The sequence below is a fragment of the Ischnura elegans genome, chromosome 7 (assembly GCF_921293095.1).
Source record: "Ischnura elegans chromosome 7, ioIscEleg1.1, whole genome shotgun sequence".
In the NCBI taxonomy this organism is placed as follows: Eukaryota; Metazoa; Arthropoda; class Insecta; order Odonata; family Coenagrionidae; genus Ischnura; species Ischnura elegans.
The window spans coordinates 73386260-73410587 of NC_060252.1; the positions used below are offsets into that span (position 1 = coordinate 73386260).

General features: G+C 39.7%; 1 protein-coding gene across 6 annotated transcripts in view; it reads left to right on the forward strand.

The window, feature by feature from the left end:
- The window catches only part of LOC124162929 (teneurin-a), a 998878-nt gene that overhangs the window by 883435 nt on the left and 91115 nt on the right, over nt 1–24328 (forward strand). For all 6 annotated transcript variants that reach the window (XM_046539670.1, XM_046539672.1, XM_046539673.1 and 3 more), the window contains one exon: nt 12306–12515. In XM_046539670.1, the coding sequence (XP_046395626.1) occupies nt 12306–12515 (210 nt within the window). The remainder of the gene's footprint in view (nt 1–12305; nt 12516–24328) is intronic.

A 24328-nucleotide genomic window follows, 5' to 3' on the forward strand; every position in this document is an offset into this window, starting at 1 on the left:
AGCGCTAAATTTTAATGAAAATAATATAAATTTCCCTACGCTACAAAATAAGATGAAATTCAAGGAAATACATTGAATATCAATATTCCTTTAATCGCGCGCGTTTGTAATAATGGTAGGTTTTACAAAAAAACCTGGGCTCTCATTTCTCCTAGTTTTAATATGGTACCACACAAAAGACATAATAAATTATCAATTTACAATGCATGAATTTTGGCTGCGAGGAGAAGAATAATTCGATAGAACAGAAACAGTGCTATTTTGACTGCGAGGAGAATTTTTACTCGACACAGCAGAAAGAGCAATAAATTTTAATTGGTACTGGTAGTGCTCGCAATGGAAAAAATGAACTGACCCATACAATCCGTTAACCCTGCTTTCTAATGCACACATATTTTCCAAATTTCTGCATCAGCCAGAGTATTCCTTTAGTATTGTTTATGTTGAAATGCCATGGAATGTAGAATAGCATAGAGTACTTTTAATAGAGGTCTTTTGTGTTCTTTCCAGTACACCTTAGCGTGAGAACTGGTTGATAGAAAGTAACATATATATGTATACCCCTGATAACTCTATAGACTTTCTAATTAACTCTTCACATCGTTGAACTTGAGTGCTTAAATATTAAATCAACTGAATTAAACCGGTCCGTTCATACGTTGTCAATCCTTCAGAAACCAACGGTATTCATGCCCGAGTCTGCAAAAAGGATTTAATTTAACTTGCACATAATGACTTTTCGCACCCACGAGGTTCTGGTGGAAAATTCACGACTCTTGGGGAGCGCTGGAACTCGATATTCGAGAAAACAAAAGGCGATCGCCTCCACGGTTATTATTCTCCGTCGACCTCCCGTGCGTCACACTTGAGCGGACCATTGTCATGCGCTGATGACGCGAGGAAGCAGCCCTGGAAGTGTGCAGGAGTGTGAGGAGGAGGTGCCGTGGGGAAAAGTCACTCTCATCTTCGAATGGACGACGATATCTTGGCTCTCTCTCGAAGGGACGAGTCTCGGTGGCAGGGAAGGGGAGGAAGTAGTCTCCCAAATGGGATACCCACACCCCTAACACCCCTTCCCCTCTCCAATTAGGCCCTTCCCCTCTTTCCCTCCTCACCCTTTTTCACGGTATAAAAAAAAAGAAACCCTTCTCGTCTCCGTATAACTGCTCCCCGTTCATCACGTCAATTCCAACTCCATCTCTCAGTATTTTCAATTAATAGGAAAACGGGAGGAAAACTTCCACGAAATTTTGTTCCGTCGTCTCGAAGCGTTCATATCTTTAAGTACTTTGGGTGACTGAGTTTCCTGAGAGTGGCGGGTGAAAATGAGTACTGCTTGCTCCCTTGAGTCGCTTCGGATATCGGATTCCAATGGTTGGACATGGAGGATTAAAAGAAAGCTTATTGAGAAGGGAACAAGGAAGTCTATAGATGAAGAGAAGCGTTTTTCTAGAATTTTTATCGGGTCACCATGATTTGGCTAGTGATCATGAGGCACTTAGTAGTATAGTACTGCAATAGTTATTATAGTATTGCAATACTGTTATTGGCAGTGGCGTAGCGAGGGGGGGGGTTTGGGGATAAAACCTCCCCCAGAGCTCAGAGAAATTTTTAAGTTCAATCCATTTTACTTAATTGGATTGATATTACTAATAAAATAGTGTAAGGATTAATTAATTATCCCTCAGAAAGCCGTAAAACTCACCATTTTGAACCATTTATCTTAAAATTCCGCAATTTATTAATCTCGCACCTATTGCTTATCCTGGTGGGTATTCCATACTTTACACACCCCGGTATTGGTTGAATCTAATCCCTTCCACCAGACTCAATTCCTGGCTGCGTCCCTGGTGATTGGTATACTGCCGTCCCTCATTTCTCAGATTTCGCGAACTAGTCCATTCAATTCCCAGATCTTTTTATTTATTATGCTCTTCCTAATCTGCCCTAAGTACTTATTTCTTGGTCTTCCTCTGGTGACTTATCTTTCTTATACGGAGTTTTTCTGGAGTAATCTGTAATACTTCAGGAGGTGGTAGGGGACACAATTTGAAGATTTTTTGGTCCATAAAATCGGGCCGCGACTCCTTAGCTATGGCAACGCAAACATTTTTTTGTGTGCACTTTGCAGTTAATATGGAAACTGTTATTCTTGGGTACCCAGTTTTTTCGACATTTTAATTACACACTCTGGATTTTTTAGGACATTTAATAATTAAGGTTGGAAGAAAATGTGCGATTATATTGTCTGAAACAATTGATATTTTACCTTAATTAAACGAGAGTTGTGAGCGTGTATCAACAATACGACTGCGCAATCTTACCCATTTTGTGATTCATAATGAAACCCTGTATTATTTGTGCCTTTTTTCATGGCCTCTCCACAGGATTCTTGTCTTTCGTTTTCAGTGTTTCTTCTCGTTTCCCACCCTGCCTGTCTGTCCGTCAGCAACCGCAACCAGCACCACGTCTAGATGGCTTCAAGTAATTTCTCCTTAGCTTATCGGATATTCCATGTTTACAGTCCGTCTGGTGTCACTTTTCACATGAATGTATCAAATCTCTTATCCTCGTCTCTATTCCAATACTTTTGGAACATGGTAACGACCCTCTCCAAATGAATCCCTTCTTACCTTGGGCCGATCGCGCAACTAGGAATATGCTTTAATGATGAAAATAATAATAATAATGTCGTCTTTATTTCACAAGCGAATTTAGGACTACATAATCCTCTCTTACAACTAACTTGTTTGACAATCACATACATCTATGCCCTGGATGATGGTCAAACCACCCAGGCGGGATTCGAACCCGCGACCTCCAGGGTAGCAGTCAGGGACTTTACCCCGGCGCCACCGTTTGGGGGATGAAGAGGGTTAGAGGGTGATCCCCCCTCCAGGCAACGGAGGTTCCGGGAAAATTTTTGAAAACTGCCTGGAAATACATTTTACATCATTTTGGCACTTAAAATTTAAATTTGAGCAGATGCAGTTATTACGCGTCAAAACTAGACAATTGTTCCGTTGTGCTTCTAACATCCGAAGTAATGCTTTCGAGGAAGGCGATTTATTTCTATTTTTCCAATAATTGTATTTTGGGGACTTTCTGTCACAGTTTTCCCTTGGAGTTACTCATAGATTAATTTTATAATATATTAATCCGCAAATAATATATTTTACATAAAATTTAATACTTTCTCCCAGAAGTAAATCCGTATTAAATGCTATTGTCATGTTTTTTAAGCTCTCATAAAAAAAATATCCTCCATTGAATGCCTAGGCTATATAATAGGATAAAATAATGAAGAATGTCTGTTTGTAATATTTTAATTCGATGGCAGCTGTGTCTTATTCGCACGGTTTTTTGGGAGTCTGAATATTATTTTATTTCCAGTATGAATATTTACGTCTTCCACGATGCGATAGTTTTTGGATGAGAGGAGAAAACTTTTAGGGAGAGGATGAGAATGAGCTACGAGGAGAAAGTTTTGTTGGAAGGAATAACAAAGAAATGGGGGAAGAAAACATATTCCGTCTTTTCAAAATATCTCAGAGGGGGGAGGAAGGGGCTGCCATAAAGTTATCTAGCAACTGAGAAAGCCTTTCCTTTCTCTGCTTCTGCCTCGAGTAAAAAATGTATTCAGTATGTTTCAAATTCTTTTGCGTCGGTGAAATAAAGGAGATTTAAATATCAGGGAATAAATTCTCTCAACGAAATATCTTGACCGTAAAAAATTCTGGTAACATAATTCGACAGTAATCTCTTGTCTGATATCCGAATCATTATCTCATTAAAATTGTCCTATTTCTGGCTAATACCCTCTTCTCACCTTATATCTACAATTTTATGTTTGTATGTCAACATGAGTCCTCCTCATGCTGTTTCTTACGAGACATTAATGTATTTTAGACGCACTCCTCGTGAAATTTGATACTTAAATTTTCTGAACTAGTATAATTTTACGTATTTTTTGCTTTGTCAATCGTGGTTGCATATTAATAATTCCTCATTTGTCTGTATAAATGAAATAAATCCAACCTGTTCGAATTGTCACAGTTACAGCTGAGCGTTTGTGTCATTACTTTCGCTTTGTGACCCCGTGGTTCCAATGGCATGGATGGTGGCTTCTTTATGACCCTTACTACCTTTAAATTGCTAATCTTGAATGATTCCCATAAACCACTAAATCGATTTTTTTATAACCAAGCTATGATTATGGAATTTTTTATTATATTCGCTTCCACTGGCTAACACACAAATCAAGTACAGGATATCATCACCTTCAATCGGGAGATGGTAACAGGATGCTCATCAAAACTGCTGAAGCTGTTCATGGTTAAATAAATGTATCGCAACTTTGAAAATTCCACTCAAATATATTTATGGAAAATCTCCACCATTTTCAACTACCACGAGTCACTCTCAAGAAAGTGTCCTCGGAAATACACTAAAACTTATGAGAATAACTTATTCGAGTTTACGCCACGGCCTGGAGTTACCAAATGGCGTTGAGTGGATATATAAGGTTTCTATACATTTATTTAACTATACGTTCGAGTTTTCAGAAAGTTAACACTCAACTGTTAAAGAAAAGTATGATAATTAATAACATCTTGGAGCATAGTTCTGGGAATGAAATGCAAGATTGTTTGCCGACGTTTCGATTTTTTTCTTATATCTTTATCAGGGCTATGAATCACCATGGTAAATACTAATCATATTAATCTTTCTTCCTCTTCCGCGCACAACTATAAATCATTCCCAGACCTATATTCAATGACGTTATTAATTGAAGCGTCGACATGGGAAAGATAGAAAATCACTAAAGGTGAATTTTACAGGAGAGGGAAGAAAGAGGTCTACCAACATTGTGAAGCCTATATTAGTGCACATACTTCGTCAATCCCATCAACTGATGCATCGCAATAGTTGACTTTCTACCTCTTCCATGCCATTGGTATGTGTATGAACTAATTTCTCCATGGAAAAACGAAATATCGATTTTTTCTGACTTACAACCTTTCCAATTATTATTATAATGTCCATATTTTAACAAGCGAGTTTAGGACTACATAGTCCTCTCTTACAATTAACTTGTTTGACATTCACATACATCCATACCCTGGATGAAGGTCAAACCACCCAGGCGGGATTCGAACCCGCGACCTTTAGGTTAGCTGTCGGGGACTTTACCCCGGCGCTACCCAGGCTGGCAATGCCAGCGCTTCAATTATTATATTAATGACTTCATGAAAAAATCGATTTAAAAAATATAGACATCGCCCAGAAATATTCAGTCGTAAAACTCATCAGGAAAGTTCACCGTTTATGTACACGTTGCGATTCACGTGTGCCTGAAGCGAGGAGTTTAAGTGATGAGAGTCTTCAAGTCAACACCTGCTCTGGATATCCCATTCCCATCCGTTGAGCACTTTTCCCCGCGACCGCCCCGGATTCATTAAGCTAATAGTATTTTGAGGCGGCGAATCATCCCTCTTCTTCTCCCGCCCCTTACCACCACCTACCCCCACCCTCTAGATCCTGCCATCCCTCTTTAGTCGTCAAATGGGACGAGGGCGCCATCTAACGTCCTCAAAATTTCGATTTACGTTTCGATTCCTCCCCCCACACACCACTTCGTTCAGCGCACCCCAATAAGCTCCGCCACCCCCTCCGTAATACTGTCTCTCAACACCCCTGTTCTCCACTTTCATCGCCTTCCCAAGAAAAGACTTCGCCCGGATCTATACGAACACCTCCAGTCTTCACTCCTTCCCCTTCTTCTTCCAAATTCCTCCACTTAGTCCCCTCTTTAATTCTCTTAAACTCCTTCCATTTGTTCCTCCCTCATACCTCCCGCTAATTCTGCCTCCACGTACCATCCCGATCCTCGCCCTCCACGTCCCCCTCAGTCAAACCCACCACATTTACCCCTTTCCTCCTCCCTTTAACATCCTTATACCCCCACGAACCCTTCTCATCTCCAACATTCTTCCATTTTTCACTAGCCAAAAACCAGAAAAACGCTCTTGAGTTTTGGTTTAAAGTCTCGCGGGTCGGTCTTTTCCAAATATCTGTTCACGCATGAATAAATGTATCGAAATTGTGATAATTTCACTCAAGTATACGTATTTGGTAAACTCTACCGGTTTCAACAATCACATGTTGTTCTCAAGAAAAATTCCTCCAAAATACACTTACAAAAATATTCATAGATGTCTCTGTAAACCTTCCTACGTCACTATTTAATATAAGTTTTGTCCTTCACCACCAACTCCCATAACGCTTCGTCTTAGCAATATATTTTTGTCTTGTTAACTTGAACCTTAAAGTAGCTGTAAAATCAACTGCGTTAAGTACTGTCTCCTGGTAAAATTTGCAATTTGCTACAAATGCCAATCATGTTTTTAAATAATTTTGCTAGCAACTAGTAATAATTATAGTTACTTTTTTACACATTTACGGGCGTTATATTCATGATAATATATAATAGTGTTCTTAAACCACTATTTCGACGTATTTTATTTCGTATTAGCAGATGAAGAATACATTTGTCTATATATTTCCGTATTGAAATCATTTTAAAGTAAATATGATTAACCTTTCGCCTTCTGTCTTATTTTTGACGTAGTCACGTTGGCACAGTGCTCCAGGTGAAAGTGATGACTGCGACTAGAAAACAGCGAGTTGATGTGATACAAGTAATGGGAACATTTTTAATGACGTAACGATTACGAGTAAAGACATCCTTACATGTAACCTTTATCAGTACCAGTACTTCCGTTAATTTTTCTCAGGTAATCCCTCATCCCTGTCAAGCTACCCCTCTTGTTCTCGTCATTCTATCCGTCTTTCTTCCCCTTCGGCGCACAACTGTCCCTATCGCACCCTATTTTTCTCACTTTCCAACCCCATTTACCTCATCCCTCCTATTGCACCGATTTTTCTAGATTCCTCCACCCCTCGACGCTAACGCCATCTTCCCCCAATCTCACGGCCCTTTGCAGGGCCGTCCCTGCATCCACACCGTCCCGTGGCCCTTAAGTACGGCCCTTCGTACCCTCACTGTCACTCCCATACCGCCGTTTATTGGCGAATCAATCAGACTCCCTTCTTCCGTTCCGTCGTCTCAAAAGCTGAACATGAGCGAACAGAAAGCATTTCAGAGCTTCTGCACGAATTAAAATCCGAACACTTCTGTCATGGAGCTTCTCCTCCTCGAATAACTCGTGAATATCCACTATCAATTCACGATTTTGAGAGCGCAATATACACCCTTACCACTTTTCTTCCCGCTCATCCTGGTAAACGAATCCAATCCTTTTCACTGAAAATATTTATGTTTTTTCCTCAAGGGATATATCGTCTCACAATGGTATTTTTACCTCTTTTACCGGTCCTTAAAAAATTAATTACTCCCTCTCAGCGTAAGTATTCAGAATAATTCGCCAAATTTGAACTAGTTTTCCTCACTCAGAATGTTTGTTTTTTTTGGTAATCCATATTTGCCCAAAAGCTGATGCACCTTAACCCATTATAACCCAATGATGCTTCTAAGCAACATCAAAAATATATTAATTTTCTGCTCTGTTGAGGAAATATCTAAACTATGCATTATTTTGTGGTGTAAATTTTAAAGACGAAATATATAGCTGCCACGATAATTATAATTGAGCGCAGAATTTTCAAGTTTTCAAAATGAAAAATCTTGAAATTTGATTTCCTCCAGAAACAGCTCTGGGTTAGAAAGTGTTAATTCGAGGAAAACGTATGGGATTTCAGCAAATTCGGGGCAAACATTTTTTGGCGTAGGTGCAATAATGGATATCTCCTTTCGTAATGACACTTTCACCGCTTCTCTCTAATCTGCGCCGGTCTCTCTTCATTCCTTGAAACGTGGCGTGACCCGCATCCACACAGCCATCCATTTGCGCGTCCTTTCACTCTTGTTTTTTGCGAATCCGCCTCCCCTTTGACCTCTGCACCCACCTCAGAGCGCCCTCCCTTTTGGCTTCTCGGTCTATTTTTTTTTCCTCTTCCCTTCATTTTCGCCCTCAGCCCCGACGTGCGAATTCTCACGCTGGTCCCCGGCTTTTTTTGCGACCCAATCGAGCCTCTCATCACTCGCCTCCAGCATCAAGGCCCCAAGGGGCCCTGGGGAGAGAGTGATAGCCATTTCAGACATGCGCGAATCATCCCTCTAGCATGTCCTTTGAAGAAGAAGGATATCTGCGTTGCACAGGGGGCTATTTAGCGTGAAGACTTCTCAAGGAAACGGGACGTATCAAACGTTGATTCAAGTAGGAGGACATATGGGAGTTCCCAAAGTGTAGCTGAGTACCCTAGATGCCAAGGGGAGCAAGGGCAATTTTTATGATTTTGGAGATGCGTGTAGATATTGGAGGGGTAAGCAATATTGTATTGTGGCTCGGGATACTATTGAATTACTGAATCTATATACCTACATATCGATGGCTAAGTTCTAACAGCACGTATCTCAAAAATTGCAACTTTTCAGGAGAGCAAAAAACGATTAATATCTTTTACTTTTACACTGAAATTAAATATAAATAGTTCATAAAATTGAAAAAGGAGCATTCATTTGCAAAAAAAGTTGTTTTTTGCTTGTATGTTACTTTTTTAATGTCATTACATTTTGTTTAATATACCTGTCTCAAACCGGCCGAATTTGAGATACGTCTTGTTAGAACTTAGCCATCGATATGCTAATCAGTATCTTACTTTTATCCTTTTCCACAACAATACCGTGTAATCCACCAACCATTATCCCCACTTATCTCCAAAATTATAAAAATTTCACTCGTACCCCTTAGCTTAAAGCGTCCTCAAATGAAATATTACTTCAAAATGAAATTACTAGAAACCATCCAAAATCACTGGAGTAAATATTATTATTTAGGACGTAATACACTTTACTATGACGTGACACTTGATTATCAATTTGAGAAAAAGTACTGCCTGGATGTTCATGCTATCATTACGAATCAGGAATTCCCAGTAGCTTTAAATTTTATTAATTTGTGAGAATATAGCCAAATAAAACCTGAAACAATACGCTAAATTCTTAATTGAAGTGCTCAGTCTTGGAATTAGCTCCTTCAGAGTAGCCTCATGACCTTAGAGTCTTGGCTCGATTAATTTAGCTTTTAAATTCCTTCTTGCGAGTCAACGGCACCATCGGTGAATATAAAGCGTTTCTTATGACCGGCAAAAGACTGCTTCTCTATGCTCGGGGAGTGTCTTTCATTAACATTCATCTACCAGACTCCATCCATTTCTACCTTAAAATTCTGAACGATTGACTGTTTTCCTGGCTTAGCGATATGTCTTCTTCACTGCACTGAATTTCGCATTCCAGCTTTAAAAAATCATCAAACTCATAATTCATCTGGTTAGCAAATAAACCAGGTAAAACACAGCGCAGGGCAAAGTTTTCTTAAATATTTTCTGGCATTTCTCTTTTCCTAGGTTGAGAGTGAAATGCTTCTATGCGTGGAATAGAATGTACTATTTATTTTATTTGAACAGTCAGTTCTCGCTATTATACTCTCATGTGGTTTCATTGTCAGTATTACTCTCTCATATCTATCCAGGGGCATATGCACGGTGCTGAAACTATAATGCCGTCGGTTGCGTATTTACCTTTCCGTCTGCAGAGTAATGCTCTTTTCATTAGTGCGTTGAAATTTATTGGAGGTTTCGACACGTTGGGTTTTAATGGAACAGGTTTATTTATTGTTTCAGGGCAGTTTATCCTCGTAAAACTCTCCGGGCTCCCGAGACGTAAAGCGCGAGAAAATATTCTCAGATTTTAATTTTATTCAGTTTTCCTGCGGACAGAAACAAAAGCTTTGCTGAGCTCACTCTCTCACCACAGTTTCGAGAACTCTCTGTGCACAGAGAGGGGATATACGCTCTCGAATGGGATCATGATGATAAAAAGAGTCGGTGGGGGAGGTGGTACGAATAACTTGTCGGTATGGAAGGTGGGGGTGGAAGGCGATGGACGCGCCGCGACGGCGAAGAATCGAAACTATCCTTCTTCTCCCCCACCTTTTCCCCAACCTTTTCATGAGCTTACAATATACCCTCCCATCCCATCAATGCTTAGCAGCGCCACCTTCTCCTCTTATTAAACTTCACGGAGATTTCGCAGTGGTGGTTATTTGAATTGATTTGGTTAGCAATGAGGCGAGAGAAGAAGAGTTTTTTCGAAAAAAAAAAGAATCCTCCCTCTTAATATTTATGAATTTCATGCACCCTTCTTGGAACACTTGTTCTGGCAAACAAGCGCGCGGCGTAAGAGGACCACATGATTCCGCCGCTCCTTTGCCCCCTAATGCCTGCCCTGAAGGTGGTCCGCAAGACGGCAGCGAAACGGGTCTTATGAAAGTTCTTCCTGTTTCGCCTTCGTAATGGGGAGGCATTTTCTTACGGCGTGGGTATCGCCCCTACTATACCGACCCGTGGGGAAGGGAAGTTGTTGTTAGGGAAGTCCCTTCCGACGTGATTAATGTCGACGGCTCCATGTTCCAATTAATTTAAACGTGGGGCGTAATTTGGGCAGTCTTTCAAGTTTTGTTATAGTCAGAAATAACCGTAATGAAATTTTTTTTGGGCACTCTTGTTACTTGCAGTGGTGTGTAAAGCGCTGTATCAATTATTCCGTCAGTGTATGCTCGGGCTTGAACGACCAATAGCACTGGCATTTGCTTAGAATCATTTCGGAAAGGCTCTTAGTTACAATAAATTTGATCACGGGAGGTTGTCTTTTAAGGTTGATTAAAGGAATAAAAATTCCCAATTGAAATCTTTATTGATATTCTCGTTTCTTAAGGTCTTGAAGAGTGCTTTATCAAGTATTTTATTAGCCTATTTTTGGTTGCGATAGATCCATAGCTCCAATTAATTTAAAGGTAGACCGTTATTCGATAGTCATTAATTTAGGTAAAAGTCATAAATTTCCACATGAAAATCTTCTTTTCGGCATTCTCGTTACTGAGGGTGGTGTGTAAAGCATCGAAAGAGTTACTTTATAAGTAGATCTTGTGTTGTAATACACTTGTATCTCCAATTAATAAGTGCTATAGCATTTCAAGATTGCTTGAACTCATTAACGTTTCTAATTGAAATTCCAGTGTCAGCATCCTCGTTCAAATGGGTACGTGCATGAGTTAATTGTAACTGGTTAAGTGTGTGTGTTAATCGAGTGTTTAACCTGTAAGGTTAAACACTCGATTGAAAGAAAATTTGGTTCTTCATTGATTATATCAGTTTGATTTTCAGTTCATAGGTCAGGTTCTGATTCATAAGTTATAGGAGCTTGATAATCAATATACATTCCTAATTGAAATTCTCATGTCAGCACCCTCGTTCAAATGGGTACTTGCATGAGTTAATTGTAACTGGAAGGTTTAATAATTGATTTATAAGAATATTTGGTTCGAAATTGATTATTTCGGTATGCTTTTCAGGTCATAGGTCAGGTTCAGATTCATAGATCATAGGAGCTTGATAATTGCCATGAATTCTAATTTCGATTGATTTCCCGGAAAAATGAAGAGCAGCTAAATGATTTTTTCTGTCAGCATATAATTAGCTAGAATTAAGGACGAATCCAGGACATTTCTGGGGGAGGGCACCAGGGTCTGACGGGCAATCGGTCGTCACATATTTGGGATTGAAAACTACACGCAACAATTACTCCACGAAATATACTCTTAATTTTAATATAAAATTTATTAGTATGTAAATATTTATGACTTTTATATTAAAATATACAATTTATTAACGTTTTTATTAAAACTCTCGTCTATTTTTTCAGCGTCTGAGGGGGGGCACGTGCCCCAGTGCCCCCCCGAAGGATATTACACCCTTATCCTCATGTTTTTTGCCACAAACAGAAATCTTTTTTCTTACACAAAATTTTCACATATACCTGTTTATCTTTTTTGACATTTCACAAATAGTGTATATTGTATATGTTTTATATTGTAAACGTTTATCTACCGTTTTTAAATATGTTTGCATTGGCGCTATCGAGGGGTTAGGTGGAAGAGGGGACCTCTTAGTCTTAACCTCGTCCAAATAAAGACATTATTATTATTAAATCCACCTATGACTAGAATTATATATTGAAGGAAATCAATCGTTTGTAGTAATACAACATTGTGTGCCCTCCTCAAATATAATGTTATGTGTAAAATACTGTTGCTGAAAAATACCGCAGTATAATGTCTTTATCGTTCCGTATTTCTCTAACCTTCCGCCCTGTCATTTTGCAGAGGATTGCCCAGATCCGGAGTGCGGTGGACACGGTACTTGTGCCGGTGGTCGCTGTCACTGCAAGGCCGGTTGGACGGGCCACAACTGCTCATCGCCCGACGAGCGCGTCTCACACTGCCTGCCATCGTGCTCCGACCACGGAGCCTACGACCTCGAGGCCGGCGCCTGCGTCTGCGACAAGTTCTGGACCGGACCCGACTGCTCAAGGGGTGAGTGGCCCTCATCATCCTCCAGCTTACATTACGATTTTAGTATCAAGAATACGCATCAGTCATCTGCAAGCGGCGTGTGGTGACCTCAACCGTCATACTCATATTCAATCATATTTAAAGGCGGTTTTACACCGTCAAATTCCGTTCAAGACTCGTTGAACAATTTTTCTCGCATGGATATGACGTAATGCCAATCGTCATGATCGCGGTCATTTTGTCCTGAATTCTCTTGAATCCCTTTGTTTCCATCAAAGTCGTCATGTCTTGAACGATTCTAACTTCTATTGAATCTAGAAAGGTGTTAAAGCGTTTCGACAAATCAGTGAAGATTTTCTAGCCTTCCCAGCGCTCCCTTGGGGATGGGATATGTATAAGTATTGAAATAATGGCCGCCTTCATTTAATTTTACGAGGGTGTTTATAATAAGTGAACTATCACATGAAACAGAAGATAAGTTCGACACTGCAAGAAGTTCATACAAATTTGTTGCCCGTACATAAATTTTTTATGTTAATTCTCTCTCGGTCTTGCTTTTCGTTATGCCTTTGTCAATCATATTTGCTATCGATATTCAAGTGAATTCAAAGTTTTTACAACACTTTGAAAAGCCTTTCAACTCTGTCCAAGATATGCTGAGCAATCATCCTTGAAAGACCGTCTCGAATGGTCTTGAATATCATTTTCGCGTTCAAGACGACTTGTTCCACGTTCCTTGTTCAAGACATCTCGAGTAGTGTGAATTATGCTTAATTCTTTTTTTGGTGGCCTATTGCTTTTTTAATTTACTTAATCACGTAGATAATTTTAGAGTAAATTGAGTAGACATTCGTCAATATTTATCAGTGTTTCAAGTCAATGAGAAAGATATCACTGCAAATTTGTGGAGGTTAAGGAAAAGGAGGGCAAAAGATAGATAGGGAGCTGGAACACCAGCCGTTTACAAATAAAAAAAAGCTCCAATGAAATTACTCCGAGCATTTCAACATTTTTCCGTATATTATTGTTTTTGCAATAGATAGCACTAAATATAAGACGGTTCAGCCGTATTTATTTTTCTTATAACGCCAGAGGGACATGACAATCCTCCTGCAGTTCCTTGTGGTTGAAACAATTTATCTTAAAATAATCCATTTATTTCCCACTGCTCACTTTATCTGTGATTGTAACTTCAAGATGACACGACTTTGTGCCTCATCTTTCTTTTCGCCCCTAAGGACGTATTTCGAATTTCAATGCTATTTAAGTTATAACTCGTAATAGCAATGAAGAGGATGTTAAGTTCTGCTACTCTGAACTTCAGTGACACTCTAAGATAAAGCTTCATTTTATGGGCCACACTCGCACTCAAAATTAAATCGAAATTGGAATCAATGACGTGGTCGAAGGGAATGCAGATAATAATAGCAATGAAGAGACTTTGTGACTTCCTCAGTTTATTGATATAGATGGAGCGGTTTCGGTTGTCAAGTACATTGAAAAAACATGGATAAGACAGGTTTATATGTAAAATTTGGTAAATCATTCTAATTTGGTATTTAGGCCCCCTGAAGTTCATGATAATTGGCGAAAATTTCGTCATGTGAGCCGTAAGATGTGATTACTATGCATACATATCACGGTTTACCTGGCAAATTGACGTCACAAAAAGTTAAGCTTTTAGGCGTCTTAGCCGATAGTTTTTAATGACGAACTCAAAAAATACGTCAATTTTGTTCACGTGCAAACGAGCTTTTTCCTCAACTGTTCAGTGACGGAATTTGGTATTGCTAGCGGCTTTTGAGTTTCAAATGTCCTCCATTTACATCGATAGGCTTTTTTCGCGCTAATCATTACGTGTGACGCACGACGAGCAGAGCTTTTTTTGCGAAGTAATACCTATTTTATTTGACCTTTATAATTAAGTAAGCGGAAATTAGTTTTGAAATTAAGTTTCCGCGTCATTTTTTTACTAAGCATTAAAGAATAGAGCCTCGAAATGAAATAAATCGATAACTTCGCTGCAGTTAGGCCGATGAGACGCGGTCTTATTCCAGCGCTACTTTGAAACCTATTTTGTTCACCAAAATGGAAGGAGAGAGGCACCATCAAGAGCTTCTTAATCTCGAGATACAAGGGGCGCAGGAGGAAGTTATACGACCGAAAAGGGAGAATGGAATAGGGATAACCTCTAGCGGGAATCATCCGAAATGAGGACGACGAGGTTGATGATGTGATGTAATAATAAATTCAAGTCCAAAAGGGTAAGATGTTATGCTTGTGTATTTTGTGGGCTGCTTCGCTATGGGTCGTATTTGAGAGAAGACTGAGAGATACGCTTCCATTTCCTCAATTATGGAAGAAATAAAATGAAGGGAGTGGATTGAGCCATTCTCTGCCTTAACGAAGGTATTTCAGTAGCGGGGCTCAAGTGAAAGGCTCAAGGAACCGCTGAATTGAAGCGGAATAAAGGGAAGACTACATGAGATAGAGGTATTAAGTCTCTATACGATCCCAAACACGGTGGGCCCCCACCGTCGGTGGGGGATATGGGAAGGGTTACGTGAGGTGATCAATCCTTACATTCTTACCAGCATTAGATTTTCCTGAGAGACTGTTTTACACGGGGCACGTAATGGCACAGTTCAGATCTACATTTTTTTTCCTCAATCTGGCGTGCCAATTGCGGTAATGGATGAAATAAATTAGAACGGGCTATTTATTCCATCTCGCATTCAAGCATTCTTGCATTCACGCAATTTGTAATGCGCTCTCGCACGCACATCAAATTGTGCAAGTGCATGCCCGTATAAAAACGGGTTTTAAAATGCTCGAGCATATGTCGTGCGCACGCTGCGTGGGATGACGAGTCACTCGATGAGGCGACACATTTTGGGGTCCTTGCCAGGTTGTCAGCCGACCGGAGATCATGAGCACTCTTTCAAAGTTTTTAAAGTAAGTTTTATTTCCCAAAGCACAGCTTACACAGCTCCACAATCAGCCGAAGCACCAATAACTCCACCACTTCCTGCAATGGCGACTTCCACAACAATCCCCCCATCCAAACAAACTCTACTTCCAGACAACCAGCAATCATCGACAAACCCCTCTTCTACTGCAGAGCCTCCTCCATCCCACATCTCAGGCACACCACCCATTGCGTTCACAACACATAAGCGTCCGGAGAAGTCAACATTATTACACGTTACAACATTGCTTACTTTTAAGTTTTTCAAAACCAAAGTATGGCTCATGTAAAACACAAGGTTTTTTTCCTTGGTTAACGACGAGTATCTGTGTACTATTTTTTATTTTGTTGCATATGAACCGTAAAGTTCAAGAAAACTGACGCAATTTTTGTCATGTGAGCCGTCATATATAAGTACATACTACTCATGTTACGTCTCACTAGACAAATTGACGATACAAAAATTAGGCGTTTAGGCCTCTAAGCCCCTAATATTTTATCGTGAACTCGAAAAAAACGTTGAGTTTTAAACATGTAAAAGAGTTCTTTCCTCAGCCAAACGCATTGTATTTCGAAAAAAATATATTCTAATAACACGTACAACATGTAACTTAAAAGTGACGACGTTCATAATCATAAACTCACCATCCTCTCTTTACGATGAGCCCATGAAGGTCATTACGTGGAAGACTCTTGTTCCTAACTCTTATCACCGAAAATTTATATTCGTGCGAGTCTCTTTTTTGTTGAGTCATATATTGTGTCTTCGTCAATCTGGGTTATATTTGTTGTGTATGAGAAAATGGTACAATGGTGCATACCGGTCGTCTGGTCGTCTGATAAATTTTTTTTAGCAAAGTGGAGAATTGCTGTATTAAACTGTACTTGTTGGGTTAGTTCCACATCAACCTTAGTACCTTAAGTTAATTTTTTGAAGCATTTGATTTAATTCTTGTCAGTATTTATTTTGTAGAAAGGGGCCTAAACTCCGCTCCCTGACCCTCTCCTTCACCGTGCCCTAAGCTGTCGCTCCGAGTCCCGAGGGAGGCCAGACGTTCTCTAATACCCTCGTCCTTTTGACGTATTCTTCGTGCCCCAATCCCCGCCAACGCATCGCTCGGTTGCCGGGCTCACAGGTCTAGACCCCCTTCGTGAATGCTTTACTGAGCAGAGGATTGAAGTCACAAGTAAAAGCAGGTGACAGCTTCCTTTGAGCGCGCGTGGATTTCGAAAGTCAAATGTTTTCATTTCTCCTCGAGTCACATCCCTTCGCGGAGACATCAAGGAAGGTAGGCTTATCTGACGAAGGGAAGCTTTTGGTGAGCAAACAGTTGCGTACTAAAAATGTATCCTCATGTTACGCAGTATAGCAATGATAGTTGGGTGCACCGGGTGTAGAAGTGTAACTGAAGTGCATTCCTTTCCAAATAGGACGCACATTATAAAGAAGAATTTTGTTAGGGTAATGGTGATCGCAAATTTGTGAGGTAGAGTGGTCATGGGAATGTACCGGTCTTGTATAGTAGACGGCCTTATGTGGGAATGTAATTCAGTTGCTTTTCTCTGACAGAAACTAATCCCCTAATTGAGATCATTCTTGAGTAAATGAAAAGATTTACTGGTAAGATTTTGTGTCTTCATACGATGCGCAGACGAATTAGTACATTTGTGATTTTCACAGAATTGCATAGAAAACAGCCTTATGTGGAAATGTAATTCAGTTGCTTTTCTCTGATAGAGGCGAATCTTCCAATTGAGATCATATTTGAGGTAAATGGAAGTATTTGCTTATCAGATTTGTTTTTTTAATACAATGCGTTGGCGTACTTGAATATTTGTGGTTTGTAGAGACTTTTTATCTGGATGGAATCATTCCTTCAAACAATCCTTTGCGTATTCATTATACTTTCACAGATATGAAATTCGCCAGCGCCTGCAACCACGATGAAAACAAATAAAATTTCACGTTGCTGTCAATCTATTGGCAAAATTAAGAACCGTAACTTAAATAAATCAATTTTATTAAACTTTCGAGAACGCATCATCTGACGTGATTCAAATCCTGTTTTTTTCGCAGCATATTTTAGCGTGCACCTACCGAGCGACTGAATGAGTCCGAAGTGTCTAGTGTTACTCTGTGCTTTAGTAAAGTAGTTATTATCCTAAAATTGAATAAACTGGTGTATAAGTACCGTGGTTTTCTTGCGGTCGCACCATTGGAAATGTTTCAAGCCTTATATCCAAGGATGAGGCAGAAACGTGACAGCTTCTGTGATGCGAGAAGCGAGAGACAGTTGAAGGTGGTCTTGCGAAATCGCCCTTCCCAGCATTCCCTCTCCCACCCGTTGCGCCTTCCTCGCGAATAAAACCGCGTGGCAAGATACGTCAAGTTAGAAAGGGTCCTTCGCTGACTGCAGATATTTTTACACGAAACTCACCCCTTATCCCGTATATATATCGAAAAGAAAGAGGGAGAATTTTTTTAAACGTATCTCGCTTAAGTAATCAACAAGTTTAATTTTTCTCCCGGATGATTAATCGCGATAATTAAACCGGGCGACAGGGGCGGGAGGAGGGCGATACGACTGAAACATTGAATACAGATTAGGAAGGGAATTATAGAAGTCTGCGCAGGAGGGGGAATTTTTGGGGGGGTGAGGACGTTTGGGGAAATAAGAGGAGGCTCGGAAATTAAAATTTTGGAAGAAAATTATCATGGAAAATGGGAAGGGAGGAAAATTTGCGAAGAAGAGAGGATTTTGGCTCTTTTTGTCTTTCTATTCGGAAGAGCTATATGACGAGGAAGGGTTTAAGGCCGGATTCCACAGTAAATTATGGTTAAGTTTATTTTATTTTTTTAAATCTATTTATTTCACCACAAAAAACGGCACAAATGCTTTTGAATTGGCTGGCCTCAATAAATAAATGACAACTTAAAGGTAACACATTAAATAAAAAACAATCTATACTAAATGTTTAAACATAATCGGGTAAAAATGGGTTATAGAGTAATGAATTGTTCAAGTGGCATTATAGGGAGGATTTGAATCCCTACCCTGTATATAATTAACAGTGGTTCACATTTATCCTTTCGCTAAAGAAATATTGTGTACCCCTCCAACCATTATCTGCTTTTATCTCTAAAATTGTAAAAAATGCACTTGTACCCTTGGCTAATAGAGTCCTTAAATGGAGTCAAGTCCCAAGTAAAAATCAAAATTTTAATCTTTACCCTAGCGTGGCCGTATTCTTCAAAATAGAATCACCAATACCCTAAACCGACGTCCGTGAAGGGGCCACCAAATTTTTAACGTTTATTACCGGGCGTTATTTGTTCATAAAACCCCTGCATATGACTGCTTTGCTACTGATATTTAGTCAGAGAAATTTGAAAAATTCGGGCCAGGAAATCAGAGAAAATTTGGAAAAATTGATAATGAAATGGTGATACGAACCCTGAAAATGTTCTTTGTAAACGATTCTTGGCCTACAAAAAATATTTCCTCATGTATTTTATTTGCTTTTTCGCTTTTTTTTTAATCAACCGGCCTGCAGCGACGAGAGGAAGAATGGACGGAGTTTGAGATGTGGTGTGTTTCGTTGTGTGTTGTTGAACGCGTGTTGTGAGGGTGTGCGGTGGAATCGATAAACTCGTCAAGGGGTGCACAGACAACGCCACAACACGGAAAGGGTGGCAAAGAGAGATAGAGAGAGAGTGGGTTGTCGAAAATAGGGTGAAATTGACAGGGACACGCGCCGCTTGATGTGTGTCGCGCTTGCTTTCAAGTAGTGTGAAGTGGAGGGAAGATGAAGTGATAGCAACTGTAATTTTAGAGCTGGCCGTCGTCGAATTCTCTCTGCCTTCATGTTTCCCGGTTTTTGTTCTATGATTTTCATGAGTTTTAATGCATTTACTATCCAAAAATATCCAAGCATTTTACTGCATGAGGCTTCCCCAGCGCTGGATTGCATTCTCCTCCATGGTTTTCGGGTAAGCTGCGTCGATGTTATTATCAGTATGACGTTTCGTGGCCTATGCTGGCCATATCTTCAAATCAGGTCTGAGTCTTAGCAATATGCTCTCAGACCTAATCTGAATATGTGGCCAAAATAGGTCACGAAACGTCATCTTAAACACAGCTTCTACTCGGCTAACCCGAAAATCATGGAGCGAACAAAAATCTAAGAGTTTTCCAGATAGCTATTATATTTTATCTCTTTTCTTGCTATCCTTCGATTATTTGTTTGATAGTACCGCTTTGAACTCGCCACACATGTAGTAATCCCTAGCCTGGGAAGAGTAGTCTAATAGGAGTGGATCAGGTGTATTACTCATTTTGTGACGATAGCGCGGCGGTTTAAGTCCTCGATCAGTTATTACATCTATGTTTTGCACCTAACTTTCCACATGAACTTCTATTCCAAATATTTAGTTCTAACTTTAGTGTTTACCTTTCTGGTCTTATTATTTCCCTCGCAGAGCGAAAGTGCCCTGATTTGCGTGCCTTTATGTGGTACGAATACGGCTTGCGTCCGCTATAAACGCAGCTCTGTGAGCTGTTCAGCTCTATTTGTCTATCGCTTGGAAATGTGTAAGATTCCATACCATATCAATCTACTGCGTGAAAATGAATTTGTAAATGAAAGTTTTCTCTGACAAATAAATACATCCATTACTCAATGCATTCAAATCTCTATTAATCACCTTATTCCTTTCGTGTTCACGTTGTTGGAAAATTAGGAGTGTCATTTCTTATTATTTCACTTATCAATTAAATTTTTCATTCTCCTAACGATGCATTGGTTGAGGCGTCCACATTTGTTTTGTGTAATTAAATTCGTATTTTATGCATATTTTTTTATGAAAAGGGGACACAAATACCTACGGCGGTAAATTTGAATTTTATAATAATGCTATCGCAAACAATATACATTATCTAATTAGGTTTTTTCGAGAATTCGCTCTGAATTTTTAAGCCGTGAGAGCTCATTTTAGTACTTATTTTCTCAATTGTTCTAGATTTTTTTGTTGCAGCATGAGATATGCAACGAAAATGATTACTTTAAGTAATCTAGGGAGCACTCATTTTACTTTCACCATTAAAAATGCACGAGCTAGCTTTTTAACCCATTATAACCAAATTTTGCTTCTAGGTAACATTAAAATGTGTACATTTTCAGCTATATTCAGCAAAGATTCTATACTACGTGTTTGTTTGTGCTGTAAAGTTTATGGGTGAAACATGTAGCTGCCCCAATAATTATGATTGAGTAGGATACTTTCACTTTTTTTCAAGTGTAGTCTTGAAATTTAATGTTTCCCAGAAGCATCTCTGGCTCGGAAAGAGTTAAAAAGAACAAAAAAAAGAGTGGCGCCGAGTAGTACTGTCGCGAAAATAAATGCGACAACGCGGTGACAAAATCGCGATATCTGATTCCAGGGGAAGCGCTCCGGAATGAAATTTAATTAGACAATATTCCGCCGGGAAAGAGAGGGAGACGGAGAGACATCAACGCCCGTAGTGCTTTCATTCGAGGTCGTGGAAGCGGCTTGCGGCCGTCGTCTTTTTGTCGGGGAGTTGAAATGGCCCGCGATAAGATTGACTCGACGAGTCATCTTGCCTCGACGAGAAACCACTCGCCTCATTTAACCCGAGCCATTAAATTCGGGGGAGAAAAAAAGCGTGGAGCGACGGCGAGCGTTATATTTCTTTCGAGAGAGAGAAAAGGGAAAGCAGTGTTTGCTGGATGTAAAAAAAATGTATGTGAGAGAGGGTATGGGGGAGAGGAATACGAGATCAGAGGGGAGGTTGGGGAGGTTGGAGGGGGGAGGGTGGGGAAAGTGAGAGGAGGGGGAATACGTGTGTTGTGCCGATTTGCATGTGGACAAGGACGCTGGGGTGGGGTGTGGGATATTCTAGGACCCCAGATCCGGATGAAAATGTTACAGTGAAAGCAAAAAGAAATGGGGGAAATATGAATAAATAAACAAATAGATGCGAAAAAATTGAAGAGAGAGAGAAATCCGAGGGAATGTTTTTCATGGGAGGAGAGTTGGTGGAGGGGAGGAAAGGGTTTGGATGGAATATATGGCTATGTATCCAGTGGGGTAAGGGGGCTGTTTTGCAAGGGGATGGGAAGCGTAGAGGAGGGAGGGGGGAGAAAACGGGCCCAAGCGGACTCGGCTTTGAAAAGAGGAAATTAAAACTCCATTCCCAATCGTGACCCGACGCACGTTCGGCAAAACCTTGACATGCGAAAGTTGCATATATACGAGGGCTCACCGTACTTTTTCGGGCCGTGAGATTGATGTTTAGGTTGCTCCAGTTTGCAATTTTTTTATCGAGTAAAAGTGTAATATATATATGAGTGGGTAAGAAGCCAAGGGTTACAAGTGATTTCTTTTTTCTAAACAGAGTTAGGCACAGAAATAAGGCAAAGAAAACAAGCGAAACCAATTACGTACTTAGTATTTCATTAGATTTTCCACGCCATGTCAACACAGAACAGAGACTCACTTGCATCGCTTGGCAACCATGTTTTTGTGTATTTCTTCTAACAATTAAGATTACCTAACTATTTTGAGAAAAAATCATTTGTACCCCGTGGCTTCTCAGCCCCTCATATGACCTTTTACATACCCTTCTACGTATCCACCTTTGTTCCCTATTTATAGCTATGAAGACTATTGCAATCCGTGTGCCCAAGCCTACAAATCATTAATAATTTTAATGATTTAGTCTTATTTGCATATTATTTTTAAATTATTCTAATATTTTCAGGCATCTTTCATCTAAGAGTATATGAATCATTCTAGTGCTAGAATTTACAAGAATTTCCGATTTCGTACTCCTCTGTAGGGCTATTAAATATTGCGACTGTATTCCTACGTTGCATAGTAGAGGCATTTAAGTTTTTTTATCTCATGAAAAAATTTATACGCGGCTATATTTTCCTTGGTGACGCAAGGAATCAGAGTTGTACTGAATTGATAGCATTACTTGTGAGATGTATTTTTCTGTGATACCAAGTATTGGACGCAATCACTCGGTAGCCTAACATTACTTGATAATTTTACATGAGTTTCATGATGTATACCTTATACCTCATCTTATGTCCTTATGCCTTTGTTTGAAGCATCACGACATTACGTGGTGCGTAAGCCTATAAATCATTAATAATTTTGTGACCTTGGTCTTATTTGCATATTATTTTTTAATTATTGTAATATTTTGAACCACCTTTTGTCTAAGTGTATGTGATTCATTTCAATGCTAGAATTTCCAAGAATTTCCTATTTCGGACTCCACTTAGGGCTAGCGTGGGAGAAGAAATCAAATATTATAATCTTTTTATCTTCGTATCTTTCGCGGTTATGTGGAGGAAAATATTGAGCATAATTTTTTGACGACATTCTATTTCAATTACTGTGGTAGTTGTCTATCACGGGAGAGAAAATAGGAATTCACAAAAATTTGATTTCAAAGATTATATTCACTTTTGCGCGTAATTATATTTTTTTGGTGGCACAATTGTAAAGCAGAACGATTTTTATTCTTTTCAATCGTAAGAACCCGTGAAAAAAATTTCCGTGATTAGATTTTCCTTCAAGGAAACAGCTTCTTTACGGCTAAGGCGAAACGAAAAAGGATTTACGGTCCAAATGCGCCGGCAGACGGGCACCTCTTTATCGTGGCTGCATTTTTTGCACCGGATTCAAAGAAGTTTCTTCGCGGTCCCGCCGTTGTTTTCGGATTGCCTCTGCACGTCTCGCATCGATGGATCTCATCAGGGCCCCGTCGTAATTCCCTCGGATCGCCCCGGGGACGGCAGACGGGTGCATTATTGGGGATTCGCGGAGAATTAAGGCTCCCGCACTCACCGAGCAAACGCTGAATGCGATGCCATGCTAGGGACATTTTCTCGCTTAGGATCGCTACGCTATGCAGATACTCGCGTATCGTGGGCGTTTATTTCATTCCTTCCGTCTGTATAAGCTACCTAAAGCTAAAATTCGTAGCCATGGTAACGTAAACAATCAATGATAGCAAATATCGTCAATTTATTCGTAAATCTCAGCTTGTTACCGCTAACGATAATAAGAATAAATACCCTGTTCATATAACGAAGGTAAGCAATTCTTTAAAAGCAGATGACCTTCTTACGTACGTTTAAAGAAGTGTGTGTGTGACGAAGTGCATTGCTCTATGTGAGAATGCGACCATATATTTATAATGTTCAATACAAAGACACGTTATATTTCACTCGCATGCTATTAATGAGAATAAGATTGTGTATTCCATTTTACTTTCCGTGCGATTGTAGTAATCAGGTAGTAATCGTAACTGTGCACGTAACATGAATGCTAAACTCGTATAGAGTATGCGAGCAAACTATAAATATGGATTTTTCAAAAAATATATTTTACGTGATGATATATGCTAGGGAATAGTATGAATCTTCATTAGGTCCCCTACGCCTATGAAGGTGTTCTGAGTAACACATGAAACGCACATAACTGTTTAACGTAGCTGGGAGGTACGCGGAAGGCGTAAAATTTAAGAATGTTGCGTGAGAGAAATGAAGAGCCATTTAACGCGTGTTGAAACGTCTTTCAATAAAACGAGTCTCATTGAAGCGCCTCACTTCAATGATTGGCGTTTCAATGCACTTTTTAAGGAGCACCATAATGTCTTGATTGGTGATGCGAAACTCTTCACGTAGCTAATTTTGGTTCATAGCCGTCAGCTATGAAGACGCTCTTTCGAAGTAGCAACATGTCCTTAACTACTTAAAAATACGTTAGCACGCCCAATAAACGCTTTCGTGCTCCTTTTAATCGCCTCATTATCGCTACAATAATGGG